This window comes from Struthio camelus, chromosome 29, assembly GCF_040807025.1.
Source record: "Struthio camelus isolate bStrCam1 chromosome 29, bStrCam1.hap1, whole genome shotgun sequence".
Classification (NCBI taxonomy): Eukaryota; Metazoa; Chordata; class Aves; order Struthioniformes; family Struthionidae; genus Struthio; species Struthio camelus.
In genome coordinates, this window is record NC_090970.1 from 1,808,266 (window position 1) to 1,825,537 (window position 17,272).

General features: G+C 54.1%; 1 protein-coding gene and 1 pseudogene across 1 annotated transcript; both read right to left on the reverse strand.

Annotated features, from left to right (window-relative positions):
• Positions 1-3,214: 3,214 nt before the first annotated feature.
• On the reverse strand, positions 3,215-4,159 carry LOC138062727 (olfactory receptor 14J1-like). Its single transcript, XM_068921733.1, has one exon. The coding sequence runs from the start codon at positions 4,157-4,159 to the stop codon at positions 3,215-3,217; it is 945 nt and encodes a 314-aa protein (XP_068777834.1).
• A 6,414-nt stretch (positions 4,160-10,573) lies between these two features.
• On the reverse strand, positions 10,574-11,581 carry LOC138062728 (olfactory receptor 14A16-like; annotated as a pseudogene).
• Between the last annotated feature and the right edge of the window lie 5,691 nt (positions 11,582-17,272).

Genomic DNA, 17,272 nt, shown 5'->3' on the forward strand with positions numbered 1-17,272 from the left:
TGCCCTATCTATAACCTGGAGCGGGATCGGTACTGTGCCACAAGGTCCCCACTACTTTCCTTTTAAGTTGATTGGGCATCCCAGATCAGGTGGTCTGGGCTGTCGACCAAAGGAACCTTCTGGGAGGCTGGCAAGGCAGCGGGTATGCAAATGGCCGGATTGAAAGTGCATGTTTTGATTGGTCAGGTTAGTCCTCCTGGGTGACTACATACTGGATAAGTCTAGTTATAAAACCCCCCGGATAAAAGCACATGTGTGCGTGTTGGAGACCTAGAGCTTGAACTCGCGAAGGCAGGTGGACACTCGCCGAAGGTCGATGTGGCCGAGGAAGAAGAGGCTGTGGCAGCTCTTGTCAGAGCTCTCGAGACGCCCAGCCGCCTCCTACAGGCACATTTCCCCAGCTGAAGACGCCGAGCTGCTGCAGCTGGCCACCGTCAGAGCGGTGGAAACGATGCTCCACGGGACTTCGTCACCAACACCCCCTCAACCGGGGCGCCGTGCGAGGGCACCACACTACGTGGAGAGGAAGCCTGACCTTTCCCTCTCCGACTCCTACAATGAGGTGTCACCCCATCCGGAGGGCCTTCCAGGAGGTCTCTGAGTGCTGCTTCTTCCGGCAAGAGCCGTGTGTCCCAGTCCTGCTAGGGAGCTGCTGCTCCGTCCCCGGGGACGGAGAATACCCCGTCCGGAGGGATAATTGCAGCAGGCCCTGCATGCACGTGTCCCTTCTTCCCTCTGGGGCTATTGCCCCCCAGCCGTGTTCATTGTCGGTTCAGCTCTAGCCGCAGCCATCTAGTAGCTTGGGCATCAATCCCCTTCCACGACCTTGTTCCCCTTTCTAAAGGTTGTTTCTTTATTGTTGCTGCACACTTTGATATGAAATAATGTCATTATTGTCAATTTTCATTTCTGTACTAGTATATAAATAGTGTGTCTATGTATATATGCATATATATACACACACATATATATACAGTTACTGTTATGAGAGGAGGAATAAAGTTTGTTTACTGTTAAGTGTTGTGTGCGCTGGCTCTTGTAAACCCCCTCACACCTCAAGAAGGCAACCCCCAGGTCAGCTAAAGAATCTCTGAGTGGCACATACTGCTATCCAACATGCCCTTTTCGTGGTGCACGTGCACTACTGGCATGGGCCGCCACAACAGCATAACTCCGACACGGCCCAAGGACAAGGGGAGCAGCTCCCCGGCAAAGGGGACGAGGCCCCACAGTGAGGCTGGTCACTCTGTCTCCCCTGATCTTGTGCCCATGAGATCCCCCTCCCTGGCTGTCTCCAGCCCCTCCATGCCCACCCTGCTGCCCAGCACACCACGACAGCCCTGGCCCTGCAGCCCCTCCAGCACCTCCTGCTGCCCCGGGGACAGAGCCACCTGCCCCGAGCTGGTGCCCAGAGAAACCTGTTTCTCGTTCTCATTTTCTAGCCCTGCCTGCTGCCCTGCTTTTCTCCTGGGACATCCCTGCTCCTCAGAGAGCCTTTCTCCAGGCCAGTGTGTCCCTGCTGGCCTGGCTGTTCTTGCATCCCCTCCCCTGTGATACCCGCAGGGCCCTGGTCTGGTGGTGCTGCTCTGTAGAGTGAGCGGCTGTAGGGCCAAAGGGCCATCAGGCGACTCCTGACTCAGCTCTGGCCGTGCTGGCTGGGGTGGGAAGCAGACCCAGCTGCACAGGGATCACCACCACTGATACTGCTGGCATGTGGCTGTTCTTGTGGACAGTGCTCAGAGTGATGCCCAGGGTGTTGCCCAAGGCAGGAGATGTGTTTGGGTGTGCCATAGCTCCAGCCTGTGGTGTTTCACTGAGGGTGCAGGAATCACTCTCCTGTCCCCCTTCCCTGCACCTCCTGGGTCCCCTCTGTCTCTCTGGGGACTGCAGAGCCCTTGTTTCCCCAAGCATACCTGGATCTAGTGCTTTACCTTCTGGTTACTCCACTGTGGACCATTCTTGATTTTTGGAGGCTCCACCCACTGCCCACCCCAGGCACACGCTGTCCCTGGACATCCCCTGAGCTCTTCTGGGGATCTCCTGGAGATTCCCCTCCACAACAGTGGGCAGCTCTCATCAGCACTGTCACCTGTGGGACAGCCCCAGGCAGGTAATTCAGAGACCATTCACTGTCTCTGATAAACACCAAGAGATGAGCCCTGAATCCAGTCCTCAGTGCCCAAAAGATCACCCAGGGCCTCTGAGCTCATCCCCTAGATCCCATGGAATTCAAAAGCAGAGCAGCAGGCCCTTTCATGGTGCAATCCCTTGGGCATATTTTTGACTCCATCTTCTGAAGAAAGGCCAGACTTCAGGCACGGCACAAGGGAGATCCCTTTTATTCCAGAATCAATTTTGGAAGCCAGGTCTGGCACAAAGGTGCCCATGGCCTGGTCCTGCCTGTAGTCACAGGACACCTGAACATCAAAATACAACTCTACCACTCCCAGGTTACGAGAACTCCTGGACCATAAACACACATCAGAGCACGTTAGGTCAGTGTGGAAATGAGACGAAGCAGTTGTGAAAAAAGAAGGATCTGCTGCTGTGGGTGGCCACGTCTGCAGGAAAGCTGCAGCCCCCAAGGGAAGGCTGCAGCCAGCAAATGCCTGCTGTGGTGGTGTGGGGACGGTCCTGTGCAGCAGAGGGTCCATCCCCACAAGTTTTGTCTCGAATCTCCTCCCCTCCACTCCTACTCTGCTTTGAGTGTTGGAGCTCTGTAGAGGGAAGGGATCAGCCCATGATGACAGCCAGCTGCCACCCTTGCAGGAGAGGGGTGTGAGATCACAGCCTGACTGTGGCCATTGGAGCTGAGCTCTCCTACTGGACACGGGACCCATGGTCTCACCCGACCTGTACCCGTCTGAGCCTAACTCTGTGCCTGGGAGCTCCTGTGGTGTCAGTGGCAAAAGAGACCCTGCAAAGGGAAACTCCCCTCATTGCACTGGGGGCATCCGAGGGAGCTCAGACTAGTAGGCTCTGAGGTTCCCCCATCTCAGCTGAAGAAGGGGAAGCCTGACTTCCAGCTTCAACATGGTCTCTGGGTCAGATTCAGGAGAGGAGAAGAGGAGAAGAAGCAGGATGAACCCAAACATTTTCCTCTAGAAATGAATATAATGCAGAAAAGTAAGACAGACAGAAGTGAACAAGTCATAGCTGTGACCAAAAGTATCCTGGGATTGATGAGATGGTGCACATGGGACAGTTATCGGTGCTAACATTGCACTGATTGCAAGAGTTTCTCCAGGGCATCCTTGAGCTCCTTGTTCCTCATGCTGTAGAGGAGGGGGTTCACTGCTGGAGGCACCACCGAGTACACAACAGCTACCACCAGATCCACAGCTGGGGAGGACATGGAGGGGGGCTTCAGGTAGGCAAACATGATGGTACTGACAAAGAGGGAGACGACAGCCAGGTGAGGGAGGCACATGGAGAAGGCTTTGTGCCTTCCCTGCTCAGAGGGCATCCTCAGCACAGCTCTGAAGATCTGCACATAGGACAGCACAATGAAAACGAAACACCCAAAGCCTGAACAAACACTAAACACAAGCGCCCACACTTCCCGGAGGTAGGATTGTGAGCAGGAGAGCTTGAGGAGTTGGGGAATCTCACAGAAGAACTGGTCCATGTCATTGCCTTGGCAGAGAGGAATGGAAAATGTGTTGGCAGTGTGCAGGAGAGCATTGAGAAAACCACCGGCCCAGGCAGCGGCTGCCATCCTGACACAAGCTCTGGTGCCCAGGAGGGTCCCGTAGTGCAGGGGTCTGCAGATGGCAACATAGCGGTCATAGGCCATGACAGTGAGGAGAGAATACTCGGCTGAAAAAAAGAAGACAAAGAAAAAGAGCTGGGCAGCACATCCTGAGTAGGAAATGGCCCTGGTGTCCCTCAGAGAGTTGACCATGGATTTGGGGACAGTGGAGGAGACAGTGCCCAGGTCGAGGAGGGCGAGGTGGAGGAGGAAGAAGTACATGGGGATGTGGAGGCGGTGGTCGCAGGCTACGGCTGTGATGATGAGGCCGTTGGCCAGGAGGGCAGCCAGGTAGATGCCCAGGAAGAGCGAGAAGTGCAAGAGCTGCAGCTCCCGTGTGTCTGCAAAGGCCAGGAGGAGGAACTCATTGAGGGAGCTGCTGTTGGACATTTTGCTCTCATCAGGCATGTAGGACTGTCCAAGGAGAAAAAAGACAGTGACAAGTCAGGAAAGACCCTCTCTGGACAAAATTCTTTCCCTTTCTTACAGACATTCCCCCCCACTCACTTCCGCACACACATTGCTTTTCTCCTTCTCAGCAGCACCTTTGTTCCACTCCCTGTCCAGAGCTCCAGTCTGTGCTGGCTGAGCGTGCCATGAGGAGCAGGGACCTCTGCCCAACGGCTCCAGAGGCATCAGTCCTGCTCTGATGTAGGAGGGCTGTTCAGCCACATCCAGTTCAGAGGCATGTTGACCACCCAAGTAACAGCGCCACTTTGGGGGGGTAAGTGGGGGAGGGATCTTGCTTGTTGGTCTGCTCTGCAGGGTAGGAATATGCACCCTTAACATTGCTGTGAGTTGGCAAAATTCTTTAACTGTAGCAGAATCAATTCTTCAAGCGCAAGGACGATGAAGAAGCCACAGAGCCATAACAACCTGATCTCTCTTACTTCAGTTAGTCGGAGACCTCTGAATGCCATTGACATGATAATGTTCACCATCTTGTGGGGAAGATGGCAATCAGTCCCTAACCGAGGCTGGAGAGAATCTGGCAGAGCTTTATCTTCATCTTATCAAATGTAGAAGCGATACGACCTTAAGACAGGAACCATCAGCCAATAATGTTTAACCAGTGCAGTGAATACTTTGTTCCTGTTCCTCACAAGAAAGAGGCCAGACTTGCAGCCCTGGCCCTTCTAGAGTCAAGGGGAGTCCTGCCACTGGCCTCACGTCTCTGTGAATGACGGTGGTTAGTGGTAGGAAGAGCCCAGGAGTGGGGATCTCTACCATGTAAAGAGGAAAAGAGTAAGAAGTCTCATGAATCTGTTTTGCATTTGTAAGAAATAAACAGACATAAGATTCAAAGGCTGATAATGTTGATGTCTATCAGTATTTATAAAGAGGGAATTATTTAGCAAGGCTACACTGGTGGCTCTCAAGCTGAGCCGAACATGCAAACCGGGAAAGTTATGATTTTTCCAGTCTGTGCTGTGATATCTCGGGATTAAATCTTAATGTCGCTATGTGTCCAAAGTGCCCTTTGTCAAATACTCACTAAAATATACTGCTGTCTAACTCACATGGTTAAAGCGTTGGAAAAAAAAAATCCCCTTTTATACCTTTTCTGGAACTAAAACATCTCCTTACAGAAAAACTGCTGCCTTGGGCATGCACCTCTCTCAGCCACAGGACAATCTCAGCCACAACTTACCCTGAAAGGAAACTGGCCTGTGCTGACAGTGGTGTCCCCTTGCACAGCGCACACCTCCAAACTCACCTCCCTTTCTCAGCTCACATGTTCTGAGAGTGATGGAGAGGGTGTGACAAAGCTCATGGCTCTGATGATCAGAAGAAGGACTTGGTGATGTGGCTCTGAGACAGAGGGAGCTCTCAACACTCAGCTTGTAGCCAAAGACACACAGGGCTTATTTCAGCTGCCCACACACAGCCACCGCCAGCAGCAGTTCCAGCTCCTTAGCACCTCTGGGGCTTCTGCATGGGACATTCAGCTATCACACATGTCCTCCAGCAGGACACAGCAGCGCACAGTCCAGCAGCACAGCCCAGGGAGGGTCAAGGGTCTTAAAGGAGGGGTGTCCTGAAGGGACAGTCAGCTCATTCCCCAGCCCCACACACTCTGCTCCTTTGAGCCCCACAGGCAAGAAGGGGTATTTATCCTCTCACTCCACTGCAGACAACTTTACAGTAGGAACCACAGGGTCTGTTTTAGACTTTGTAGCTGCAAATGTCATCCCCAGAAAGTCCCCGAGCAAGAACAAGAGCGGCCCGGACAGGGGGAGAAGCAAGGAGCAACACCTTGATGCTTCTGCCTAGGGTGGCAAAGAGAGAGAGAGGGACACTGAGCAAGGTCTTGCCTTAACCCAGCTGTGCACACCACCTCCCAGATGGAGACATCACAGGGCCGTTGTCCTCAGTCCCTTGGTCACGGTTTAGGAAATGGGCACTCAGCAGGAGAGCTGTTCCTCTCGTCTTCTGGGGCTCTGGCTGCCAAAAAGACAATTTGGGTGCTAGATCCCTCGACCGTGAGGGCAGAGGGCTCTACTGGGTGGTAGGGGACAGATGCAGGGGGCTTGCGAAGGGGAAAGCACTGCCGGGGCTAGCCGAAACTTGCTTGCACCCCAACCTCATATGAGGTTTCAGATAGCAGTTTCCTCTCCCTCTCGGACCATCTCTCTGCTGCTTGGAGGTGTCCTTGCTGGGAGCTCTTCATCTGTCCCCACACAGACCCCATCCCACCCACTGTGATCCCAGCTCTGCCCTACAGAAACCTCCAAGCAGCAGGAAGCTGCCCAGCAGCATCTCCCTGTGTGCAGGAGCTAAACAGCAGACCAGAAGATCTCCCATGAGACTGGCAAGGTGATGCTGGTGCTGCCTGTAGGCTGAGGGGTGGTGAAGGCACTTCCTGAGCTTCCTTGCAGGTGTTGTCACCCTTCAGTGTGCTGGTGAAGAGGCTCAGCCCCTGGATTAAACCTGACTGCTGCATTTCCATTCCCACCAGGCAGAGACAAGTCCTCTGGAAAACTCCACTCTCCAAATATCCTCATGGTGAGCGAGAGCTGTGGGCAGCCCTGACCCACGCAGCACCCTCTCAGCAGGACAATGAACTTGCCCTGCTGGGGGGTCGCTCCTCCCACCCAGACCTTCTCCCTGCAGCACCGAAGGTTGCTGCCCAGGCAGCCTGAGTGCTGACCGTCGCAGGCAGCAGAGTCACTGTCCCGGGCACACAACACCCCGCGGTGGCAGGGACACTGCACCTGGGACTATATCCCAGCTTCACACCCCTGCACCAGCCCCGGCAGAAGGAAGCAGCACGCCCTGTCCCGGGGACAGTGGGGCAGGACATCCCTGCTCTGAAGCCTCTCTCCCTCTTCTGCCCTGCAGGAGCCGGGAGAGCGATCCTCACAACCCTATTGCCCTGCAGCCAGACACTCACCATGCAAACAGCTGGGAAGATGTCTCCCACAAGGAGCTCTCCTCTCTCCTCCCACTCCACACTGCCTTCCACTTCTCTCTGCCTTCTCACAGCTCCTCTCAGCAGCAGCAGGCAGTGCCCACAGCCCTGCTGCTCTTGGCAGAGGAGCTGCTCCTGCACACAGCTGGGCACATGGGCACTGCTGCCACGGTGCCACCAGCTCCCTCTGTCCCAGGACCCTGGCCCCACTCAGGAGCAGGGACACAGCTGCAGGCATGACTTTCTCTGCCCCTCGGGCTCCCTCAAGATTGTCCTGGGGCTCCAAGGCTGACAGCTCCTGAGCGGCAGCACGGTCCCCTCTGGGAAATGCTCTTGCAAGTGTGCTCTTCACCTCCAGTCCCTCTCTGGGCTGTGGAGGGAGACTGATTTCAGCAGTGTGCTTGATCCCATCAGGGGACAGAGGTGGAGGGAGGGGGACATGTTCCCCTCTCTCAAGCCCTATTCCTGTCCCCGTACCAGGCAGGAGACCTGGGCAGGGACAGGGAGAGGGAGAGGGAGGGGGTCATTTCCCCTGCACAGGGCAGGGATTCAGAGGAGCAAATGCAGGTGGTTCATGTCAGCTTGGCAGGCCTTGGGCAGCAGGGGGATGCAACTCCCTCCCAGGCAGCCCACAACCCCCTAGCAGGTGGGATTCTTCTGGCCTCAGCTCAGCTGTGCCCAAAACAGGTGCCTGCATGCAAGCCCTTGTCTGAGCTGCCACCATGAGCAATAGGGATGGAGAGGGGAGTCAGCAGCTCACACCCAAAGCCCTGGTGACGGCTGAGCTTCCAGGCTTGGTCCAAGTCCTGTGTGTGTGTGTGTGTCTGCCAGCTGTGATGGAGCAATTCTGAGACACCCACATGCTTCCTGAGCCTCAGCTGTGGGCCAGAGGGGTGGTGAGGCAGGTTCCCTTGGCCACCTGAATGTACACCAAATCTTTGGGGGCATCTGAACTTTAATTAGCCATGTGTTTCTATGGAGCCCACAGAGCTGTTCAGCTGACCAAAAGGAGGAGTTCACCAGAAGGACAGCCAGCTCACTCTCCAGGCTCCACCAGCTGTATATACTGCCGCTCAAGTCACCACAAAGCTAAGACACAGGCTCATCCCGGCTTTGCAGACACTTCCATTAATTCAGGGCTCTCATTTTCAGGCAATAAGAAAGGCCTCTAGTGCTGTGCCAGGTGCCTGGGATGCCCAGCAGGAACCGCAAGTGGCTGGCACATACCACACAGGACCTCCAGGGAAGGCATGTGCTGGTGGAGTGGGTTTGTGGCAGACCCCACAGGATGTCTCAAACGGTTTTGCGGCCTGTGTGCCAGCAAGTGAACACCAACACCATGGCATGGAGGCAAGGTCCTTCCCAGCTACAGCCAGGGGTGCTGCAGGACTGGGAGGCACATCACACCAGAGTCTCCACTCGTGTGCCTATGCTCTCAAACCCTGATGGTTCTCCTCTTCCTGAACATTCTCACCTGATGATATCAACAGCAAACATGCTGATAATGTCCACAGCCGGGCTGCATCCAAGACTGCCCTACCCCAGGCACCTTCTCAGCAGCAGCTTGCCCCTCCTGGACAGCCCCTTCACCTCTGTCACAGGCCCCAAGCTGCTTCGGAGTCACCCGGCGCAGCAAACCCCTCTCCTACCGCAGGGCTGCATGGCCCAGCTGTGTTTCTCTCTGGCTTTGGGGACTACAGGGTTTGCTCTCTTCATCAGCATTACACAGCCATGTGCCATTCGCTCCTGCATGTGTCTGCTAGGAAGCAAAGCCTTTGCGTACATGATGTCCTGGGCACTCAGTAACAGGTTTCCCTGTCATAAGGCTGCTCTCAGCCCTGGTGCCACAGCTGAGGTGCTGCAGCTCAAACATGTACAAACGCCCTCAGCCTGGGTGCCATGGAAGGTTTGCTTTAGGGGAAAACTGAGGAAGATAGGTTTTATTGAGCAATGGGTGTAAGGTGTCAATCACCCTGTCCTCTCTCTGACCCCGGTTAGCCCGCAGAAATCTCCCACTGCCACAATTTAAAATCATTGGTGGAGGGCTAACATGGGCCCTCGAAGCCCCCCACACCTGTCAACCACGCAGAATATTCCAGAAGGAAGGTGAGTCCACAAAGTGGTCTGCAAACAGGTCCACATTATAATTCGGGATCAGAACCGGACCACTAAGAGCGGCGGTCTAGACAAATTCACCCCATCCCTTGCCTGCCGTCCCAAAGCAGGATGGGTATAAAAGGGGCACACGCGAGCACAGCCGACGGCGGTGGAGAGGAGGAGAGAGATGAATTCCCTGCAGCGGCTGGGGAAGCAGCAGCCTCGGCGGCCTTGCTCAAGGTTTGAAGGCACCGGGCAGCCTTCTCCAAGGCTCTGCCCCTCCACCGAGGGAAGATCCCCTCCCCGGCAGGCTGCGGGACAGCCAGCGCCGCCGTGCCCCCTCATCTGGGACGCTGGGTCCGGCAGCTGGGGATCCCCCCGCCATTAACAGCGGTGGACGTGTGAGTATAACCCCCAGCGGCGTAACCACCAGGCACCTTTCCCCTCACCGCTTTGAGCTCATGTACACATAGGGGTACTTGTAGATATTGTAAATACTCCTGTTCCATGTTGTGTGGGGGGCTGAATGTATGGTCACTGATTAATTAATTGTATATTGTTGCTATTATTGTTGTTATTACTAGTTTTTAATTGTTATTGCTACCAGTGATGCATATTAAGCTTTGTGATTGGTTTCTGGCTGTTAATTGTGACCCATTCATAAGCGACAGGGACACCTATACCGCCACCCCAAACCTTCCCGTAGCGTGGAGCGCTGCGGGGACCAGAGCGTGAGGATGCTCTGTGGTTGGCTCAGCCGCCCCTCCTGGGCCTCCCACGACAACAGGTGAGGAAGGTAACTTCCTTCTTGTGATCCAATAACTCTGGGAAGACAACTCCACCGATTTCCTTCAGCAGACTTCCGTAAGAGACCATCTTCTACTTTCTAGGATTCTGAGGGTTGGCATTAAAGGAAGGTGTTTAAAAGATGAAGCAGGTTACTCTTATGGTGATGATGTTTTCCTGAATATAGAAACACAGATCCTAACCAGATGTGTTCATCCCACGTCCTTTTCTGCAGAGGTGCTGCCCAGGCAGGCAAACCCCAGCCCAGATCCCTGCAGGGCGTTGGTCTACCATAGGAGCAGGATATCATCATGGTCTCTGGGTTATATTCAAATGAGAGGTTTCTGAGGAGAAGTGGCACAAACCAAAACTTTTTATTCTTTTTGGAACAATGGATCAGAGAAAGTAAGGAAAACAATAATAATAAAAAAACGACATGTAGCCTTGATGCCAGATGCCCTGGGAATGAGGAGGAGATGCACATGGGACAGTTACTGGTGCTGACAGTGTACCCATTGAAAGAGTTTCCTCAGGGCCTCCTTGAGCTCCTTGTTCCTCATGCTGTAGAGGAGGGGGTTCACTGCTGGAGGCACCACTGAGTACAGAACGGCCACCACCAGATCCAGAGCTGGGGAGGACATGGAGGGGGGCTTCAGGTGGGCAAACATGACAGTGCTGACAAAGAGGGAGACCACGGCCAGGTGCGGGAGGCACATGGAGAAGGCTTTGTGCCTTCCCTGCTCAGAGGGCATCCTCAGCACAGCTCTGAAGATCTGCACGTAGGACAGCACAATGAAAATGAAACACCCAAACATTAAAAAGGCAGTAAACACAAGAAGCCCCACTTCCCGGAGGTAGGATTGTGAGCAGGAGAGCTTGAGGATCTGGGGAATCTCACAGAAGAACTGGTCCAGGACATTGCCTTGGCAGAGAGGAATGGAAAATGTGTTGGCAGTGTGCAGGAGAGCATTGAGGAAAGCACTGGCCCAGGCAGCAGCTGCCATCCTGACACAAGCTCTGGTGTCCATGAGGGTCCCATAGTGCAGGGGTCTGCAGATGGCAACGTAGCGGTCATAGGCCATGACTGTGAGGAGAGAACACTCAGCTCCAACTGTAAACAAAAATAGGAAGACCTGGGCAGCACATCCTGAGTAGGAAATGGCCCTGGTGTCCCTCAGGGAGTTGGCCATGGATTTGGGGACAGTGGTGGAGATGGAGGCCAGGTCGAGGAGGGCAAGGTTGAGGAGGAAGAAGTACATGGGGGTTTGGAGGCAGTGGTGGCAGGCTACGGCTGTGATGATGAGGCCGTTGGCCAGGAGGGCAGCCAGGTAGGTGCCCAGGAAGAGCGAGAAGTGCAAGAGCTGCAGCCCCCGTGTGTCCGCAAATGCCACGAGGAGGAACTCTTTGGGAGAGCTGCTGTTGGACATTTACTCTCTCTGGGAATGGGGACCTGTCCAAGAAGGAAAAGACAGTGACAATTTAGAGCAGTCTTCTGTGAGCCATACCTTTTGCCCTTCTCTTGGAGACTCCCACATGCCTTTTGTCCTGTTCCTTCATTCAGTTCCTTGTCTTGAGCGCTAATTTGCACTGCCTAAGTGTGCCTTGCAGAGCAGTGGCCGCTGCTGATGATCTCCAGTGGGGTCACTTCTGCTCGGCCAGGGGGTGTCAATGGAGGGAGGTGACAAACTTTCCCAGGTATAGGGTGGGGATAGGGGGGACCTTGGGTGTCATGAGTGGTGTTAAGGAGACTTGGTCCAGTGACTCAGGGGGACTTCTCTATTTACCATGATGAGAGATGAATATCGCACTGCGCCTGATCAGTAAAGCCCTACAATGGAAGAAGGCTCAGGGGAGACGGGCCAGGGAGTGGATCAACTGGTGTAAATGGTTCTGCCTGAGTTCATCAAAGGCGTGTGAATGTCTCCCTGAGTCAGCCAGATCTGTACGGGGGAAGTGTGTGTGTGGCTCAGCCCAACACAGAGTTCAACACCTGACCAACTAACAGAAGAATTGCCAAGGGACCAACAGACTTGAGCTGGTTTCAATCCACATACTCCTTCCCAGTGACTGGGGACACCCAGGGTCGTGACGGTGAGCATATTATAGAGGCTGGTAACAGGGATCACATTTTTATTGTGATTAAACTGCATATTGCAATTGCTGCATTTTGCTAAGCGTAACTTACACTTGTACTGTGATTTCAGTACACTGCTGTATCACTCTGCTGAATCAAAAACCCCGTGTAACATCAAATATCATCAAAGAATAAATTCTGATATTAAACATTACACTCTCCAGGTGTGGAACATCAAAAAGACCCTGGTCAGACACTATTGGACTCTGTCAAGCACGCGTGCCAGCTGTCTTGGGAAGGGAAGATCCTTGGGAGGGATTCATCTCCCCCAGCCTTACCCTTTTGGACAGAGGTGTCTGTATCCGGATCAGTCACACCAGCTCCCACTCCAGCAAGGCAGAGGAACAGTCAAGTGAAGGCAGGGGCTGACCCGACCCTTTCTAGACGTCTTCATCCCAATGAGATCCTGAGAGCAATGGGACCCTGTCCTCACACCCATTTGCCATGTGTGCTCTCTCTCCAGGCACTGTGGTGGGAGGAGGAGGTCACTAGCTCTGAGGTGCACATGCTGCAGCAGGTTACGTCCACCCCTTATGTGGAAGGGCAGGTCAACGTTTAGACACCTGTTTTCTCTGGAAAATAACCTTCAGCAGAGGAGTCTGATTATTTATTTAGCTTTTAGGTGCCTCCCTCTCACCGTGGCAGCATTCTTTGACAGAGCAGAAATCTTTGGCGTTTCCGTTGCTCTCAGCATGAGCACTTGGGCATCCTGAGGGGAAAAGAGGGCTCGCTGTGACTTTGTACAGAGTCACGGGATCTGGTCTGCCAAGGAGTCCTGCCCCTCACTGCCCTGCACTCGCACCTCTCTCCGCTGAAGGACACTCACCCTCACAAGTGCCTCTCAGAGAGAAACTGGACGGAGCGGAGAGTGGAGGACTTCAGGCGGTAAGGGAAGATTTCCAAAGTCTTCTCTCTCAGCCTACATATGGAGATGGTGATGAAGAGCGGGACAAGGGCAGCTCATTTCCCAGCCCCACAGCGTGCATTTTCTGTAGCCTCACAGCTCCGAAGGGAGCTGGGGACGACTCACTCCCTTTAACACCCCTCTGTTGCACAACTTGCAGTGTCAGTGTCTGAACCACAGCTGAAACCCCCCAACCCCAGGGAGCCTGAGAGAGGAACAGGAGCAGCATGGGCAGGAGGGGAAACAAGGGGCAACACCATGATTCTGCTGCTGAGGGAGGCAAGGAGAGAGACAGAAGGGCACTCACAAAAGCCTTCACCTTGCCCACCTGGCCATGCTGCCCCGCAGAGAGCGAACTTGCAGAGCAGTAACTCCCAGCCCCTTTGTCGGGCTGCACGAAATGAACCGGTGGCAGGAGAGATGCCCCTCTCTTCTGCTGGAGGTCTGGCTGCAGAGGAGGCAGCTCATGCCCTGGACTCCATGGCTGTCAGGGCTGAGGCTCTGCTGGGTGGCAGACTCTGAGTTGGCTTGCTCAGAGGAAGGTGTTTGTATTGGAGGGCCTGACCATGACTTGCACAAATCCATCCTCCCATGATGATTCTGCTAACATTTCCCTCTCATTCCCTGCCCATCTCTGCTGCCTGAATTTGCCCCTGCTGGGAGCTTTCTCTGTCCCTACATCTTTTCCCTCTCAGTGCTCATCGTCCCCATCCCACCCTCTGTGGGCTCAGTGCAGCCCTACAGAAATCTTCCAGGTCTGGGACTTGGGCAGGGGCATCTCTGTGCTTGCAGGTGCTAAGGAGCAGGTCACATAAACCCTGAGGAAGCCCATAAAGGTGATGCTGGTGCTGCTGGAGGTTGAGATGGGGTTGAAGGGGTTTGCTGAGCTTTCTCACAGACCTCCTGATCTCGGAGGGCGAACATCTGTGAGTCCCAAGTCCTTGCAAAACCAGAAAACTCTTTCCTTTTTTCTTCCTGCCCGAATTAGGAAACAGAACGCCCTGGAAGGAAAGCTCCTTCCATTTCAAGCAGCCTGTTTTTTCACCTTCCTCTGCAGGGCAGGGACACTGCTCTGAATCACAGCCCTGGGACAGACCTGTGTGCATGTCCCGGCTTCACAGCCCTGCAGCCATCCCTGGGAGAGGGTAGCAGCATGCCCTCTCCCTGTGACGGTGTGCCAGGGAATCTCTGCTCTAAAGCATCTCCTCCTCCCCTGCACACTGGAGAAGCTGGGAGAGCGATCTTTAAAAAACTTGTCATGGGGTGAGCTGGTTTCAGAAGACCCCTCCAGAAACCTCAGTAGTGTTGTCCTATAGCCAGACACTCACCATGCAAAGGGCTGGGAAGATGTCTCCTACAAGGAGCTCTCCCCTCTCCTCCCACTCCACACTGCCTTCCACTTCTCTCTGCCTTCTCTCAGCTCCCGTCAGCAGCAGCAGGCAGTGCCCACAGCCCTGCTGCTCTTGGCAGAGGACCTGCTCCTGCACACAGCTGGGCACATGGGCACTGCTGCCACGTTACCATGACCTCCTTCCGTCCCAGGAGCCTGGACGCCTTCAGCAACAGTGGCCCAATTAAAGGCAGAAGTTCTCTGTCCCTCGGGCTCCCTCCTCCTGGGAAATGTTCCCTGAAGTAGACTGAAATAATCACCAGTGGTCCCTCTCTGAACACCAAAGGAAGACTGATTCCAGCATTACAATCTATCTCATCAGAGGAAGGTCACCTGCTAGAGGGGGAAACGTCCCACTCTGGAAGCCCCTCTTCCTGCCTCTTGCCTAGGCAGGACTCCTAGAGAGGGGCAAGAAGGGAGTTCATTCTCCCATGGTTCAGGTTTTCATTCAGGTGAGTCCATCTGGGCATCTCCTGCCAGTTTAGAAGCCCCGCGGGCTGGAGTGGCATTCAGATCCCTCCACTGAACTCCACAAACAGACAGGAGGTGGGATTCCCCTTCTGCAGGCTGAAGTGTGCCCAGCAGAGATGTCTGCATGGGAGCTCCTTGTCTAAGCTCCTGTTGTAATCCCTGGAGATGGAGAGTGGGAGTCAGTTGCTCACACACAAACCCCTGGGGACATTGGAAGAGACAGAGGTGGTCCAAGGCATGTGCCAGTGTCTCCTTGCTCTGATGGAGCCACTCTGAGACCCACATCCATCAGGTGGGGCCGGGTGGGGAGTTTCCTTGGCCATCTGAAATGACCCCAGATGCCTAATACTGCTAGGCACCCACTCACAAGGAAGCTGAGACATATCCAGATCCCAGTGTTACCAACAGCTCATGTCATTCAGTGCCGACACTTGATTTCATGACATAGAAATAGGCTTGCAGGGCCATATTTGTGACAGATAGCAGTCTTGTTGTGAGAGTGGCCAGCTCTCTCAATGTCCTCAGATGCAGCCCACCCAGTCCTGCAGACTTATATGGGTTGCGTTCTTGCAAGTCATCCCTCACTCCGTCATCACTCACTGTTGCTTGTTGTCCTCTGCCCAATCCAGCAGTAAGCCAACATTTTCCTTTTTACTCTTTTATTGACCCTGAAGCAGTAGCAGCTTTTCTTCATGCCCTTGTCATCCGCTTCGTGTCTACCCTTGGGGAGCTTTGGCTTCCCTAACACCATCCCTGTTTTCCTGGACGATATTTCTGAATTCCTCTGTTGCAGCCCCCACCTCCTTCTGCTTCCAGTATGCTGCCCTGGAGTTCAGTCCTGACTTCCCAGTGCGGCCAAGCCAATCTCTCAAGCTGTCTATTAGTTTTACTGAGGGCCCAAGGCCAGGAAGAAACAGTGCTGAGCTGTGCAGGAATGGCAGGAGAGGGGTTTGCTGCCTGAGCTGATTCTGCAGCACCTTGGGGCCTGTGACAGAGGTGAACCAATCTCCAGGAAGGACAAAGTGCCACTGTAGAAGTCCCTAGGTCTGGGCCGCCTTTGATCTAGACACCAGTTAAAAGGCTGTGGAGATCAGGGGAGGTCCCAAAGAGCTGAAAAAGGCATATGCTGTGCCCATCTTCAAAAAAGGCCACAAGGACAAATCAGGGAGCTGCAGGCCATTCAGCCACACTTTAGTGAGGAGTGCGTCATGGAATGAGTTCTCTCGCTTTACATTTCTGGGCACAGGAAGAAGGTGACTGTGAACAGTCCGCATGGATTTACTGGAGGTAAAGTCTTCCTGATCAACTTGATTACCTTCTGTGATAAAAGGCCTGTCCTTGTGGAGGAGAGGAGAGTAGTGGATGTCATTTACCACAGTTTTAGCAAGGGGTTTGACATCATTGTCTCGCACTATATGGTTGAGGGCTGCCATCCAGATGGACCCCTGCAGGAAGGAGGAATGGGTTGCCAGGACCTTTATGGAATTCACAAATGAAACAAATGCCATGTCCTGCACCTGGGGCAGACAAACACCCTGCAGTGATCTGGGCTGGGGAGTGGCCAGCTGGGCAGCAGTTCTGCAGAGAAGGACCTGGGAGTCTTTGTGGGCAGCAAAGTGAGCGAGAGCCAGCAGCACGCCCTGGCATCAACGGAGGCCACAGTGTCCTGAGCTGCCTGAACAAGAGCACAGCTGGGAGATTGAGGGAAGGGATTATCCCCCTCTACTCCACACCTGTTAGAGCACATCCAGATACTACATGCATTTGGGGTCCTGTGTAGAAGAACACTGTTGATGACATGGAGTGAGTTTGGTGGCACACCCCCAAGGAGCCCAGGCACCAGAGCACTTGCCCTGTGAGGAGAGGCTGAGGGAATGGGCCTTGCTCAGCCTGAAGAAGGGAAGGCTTTGCGTAGACCTAATCACAGCCTCCCCATACCTTCCAGGATGTCACCAAGAAGATGCAGTCAGGCTCTTCACCATTGTGCACAATGGGAGGATGAGGCCCCAATGGGCATTAGCTGAAACAAGAGAGCTTCAGGCTGGGTGTAAGGAGAAACTTCTGACCCATCCAGACAGTCAAGCACTGGGGCCGGTTTTCCAGAGAGGTGGTGCCATCTCCATCCTCAGAAGTTTTTGAAGTCCTAAAGGAGTAAAGCCTTGAGCAACCTGGTTGGAGATGATACACACCCTGCCGTGGGAAGGAGGTTGGGCTAGAGACCTCCTCAGGCCCCTCCCAACCTGAATGATTCAGCATTTCCTTCCACCCTGGGTCTTCCCTTGTTGACCTTAGGGAAAACCTTCAGCTTCCTTGTGACCATGGAAGTA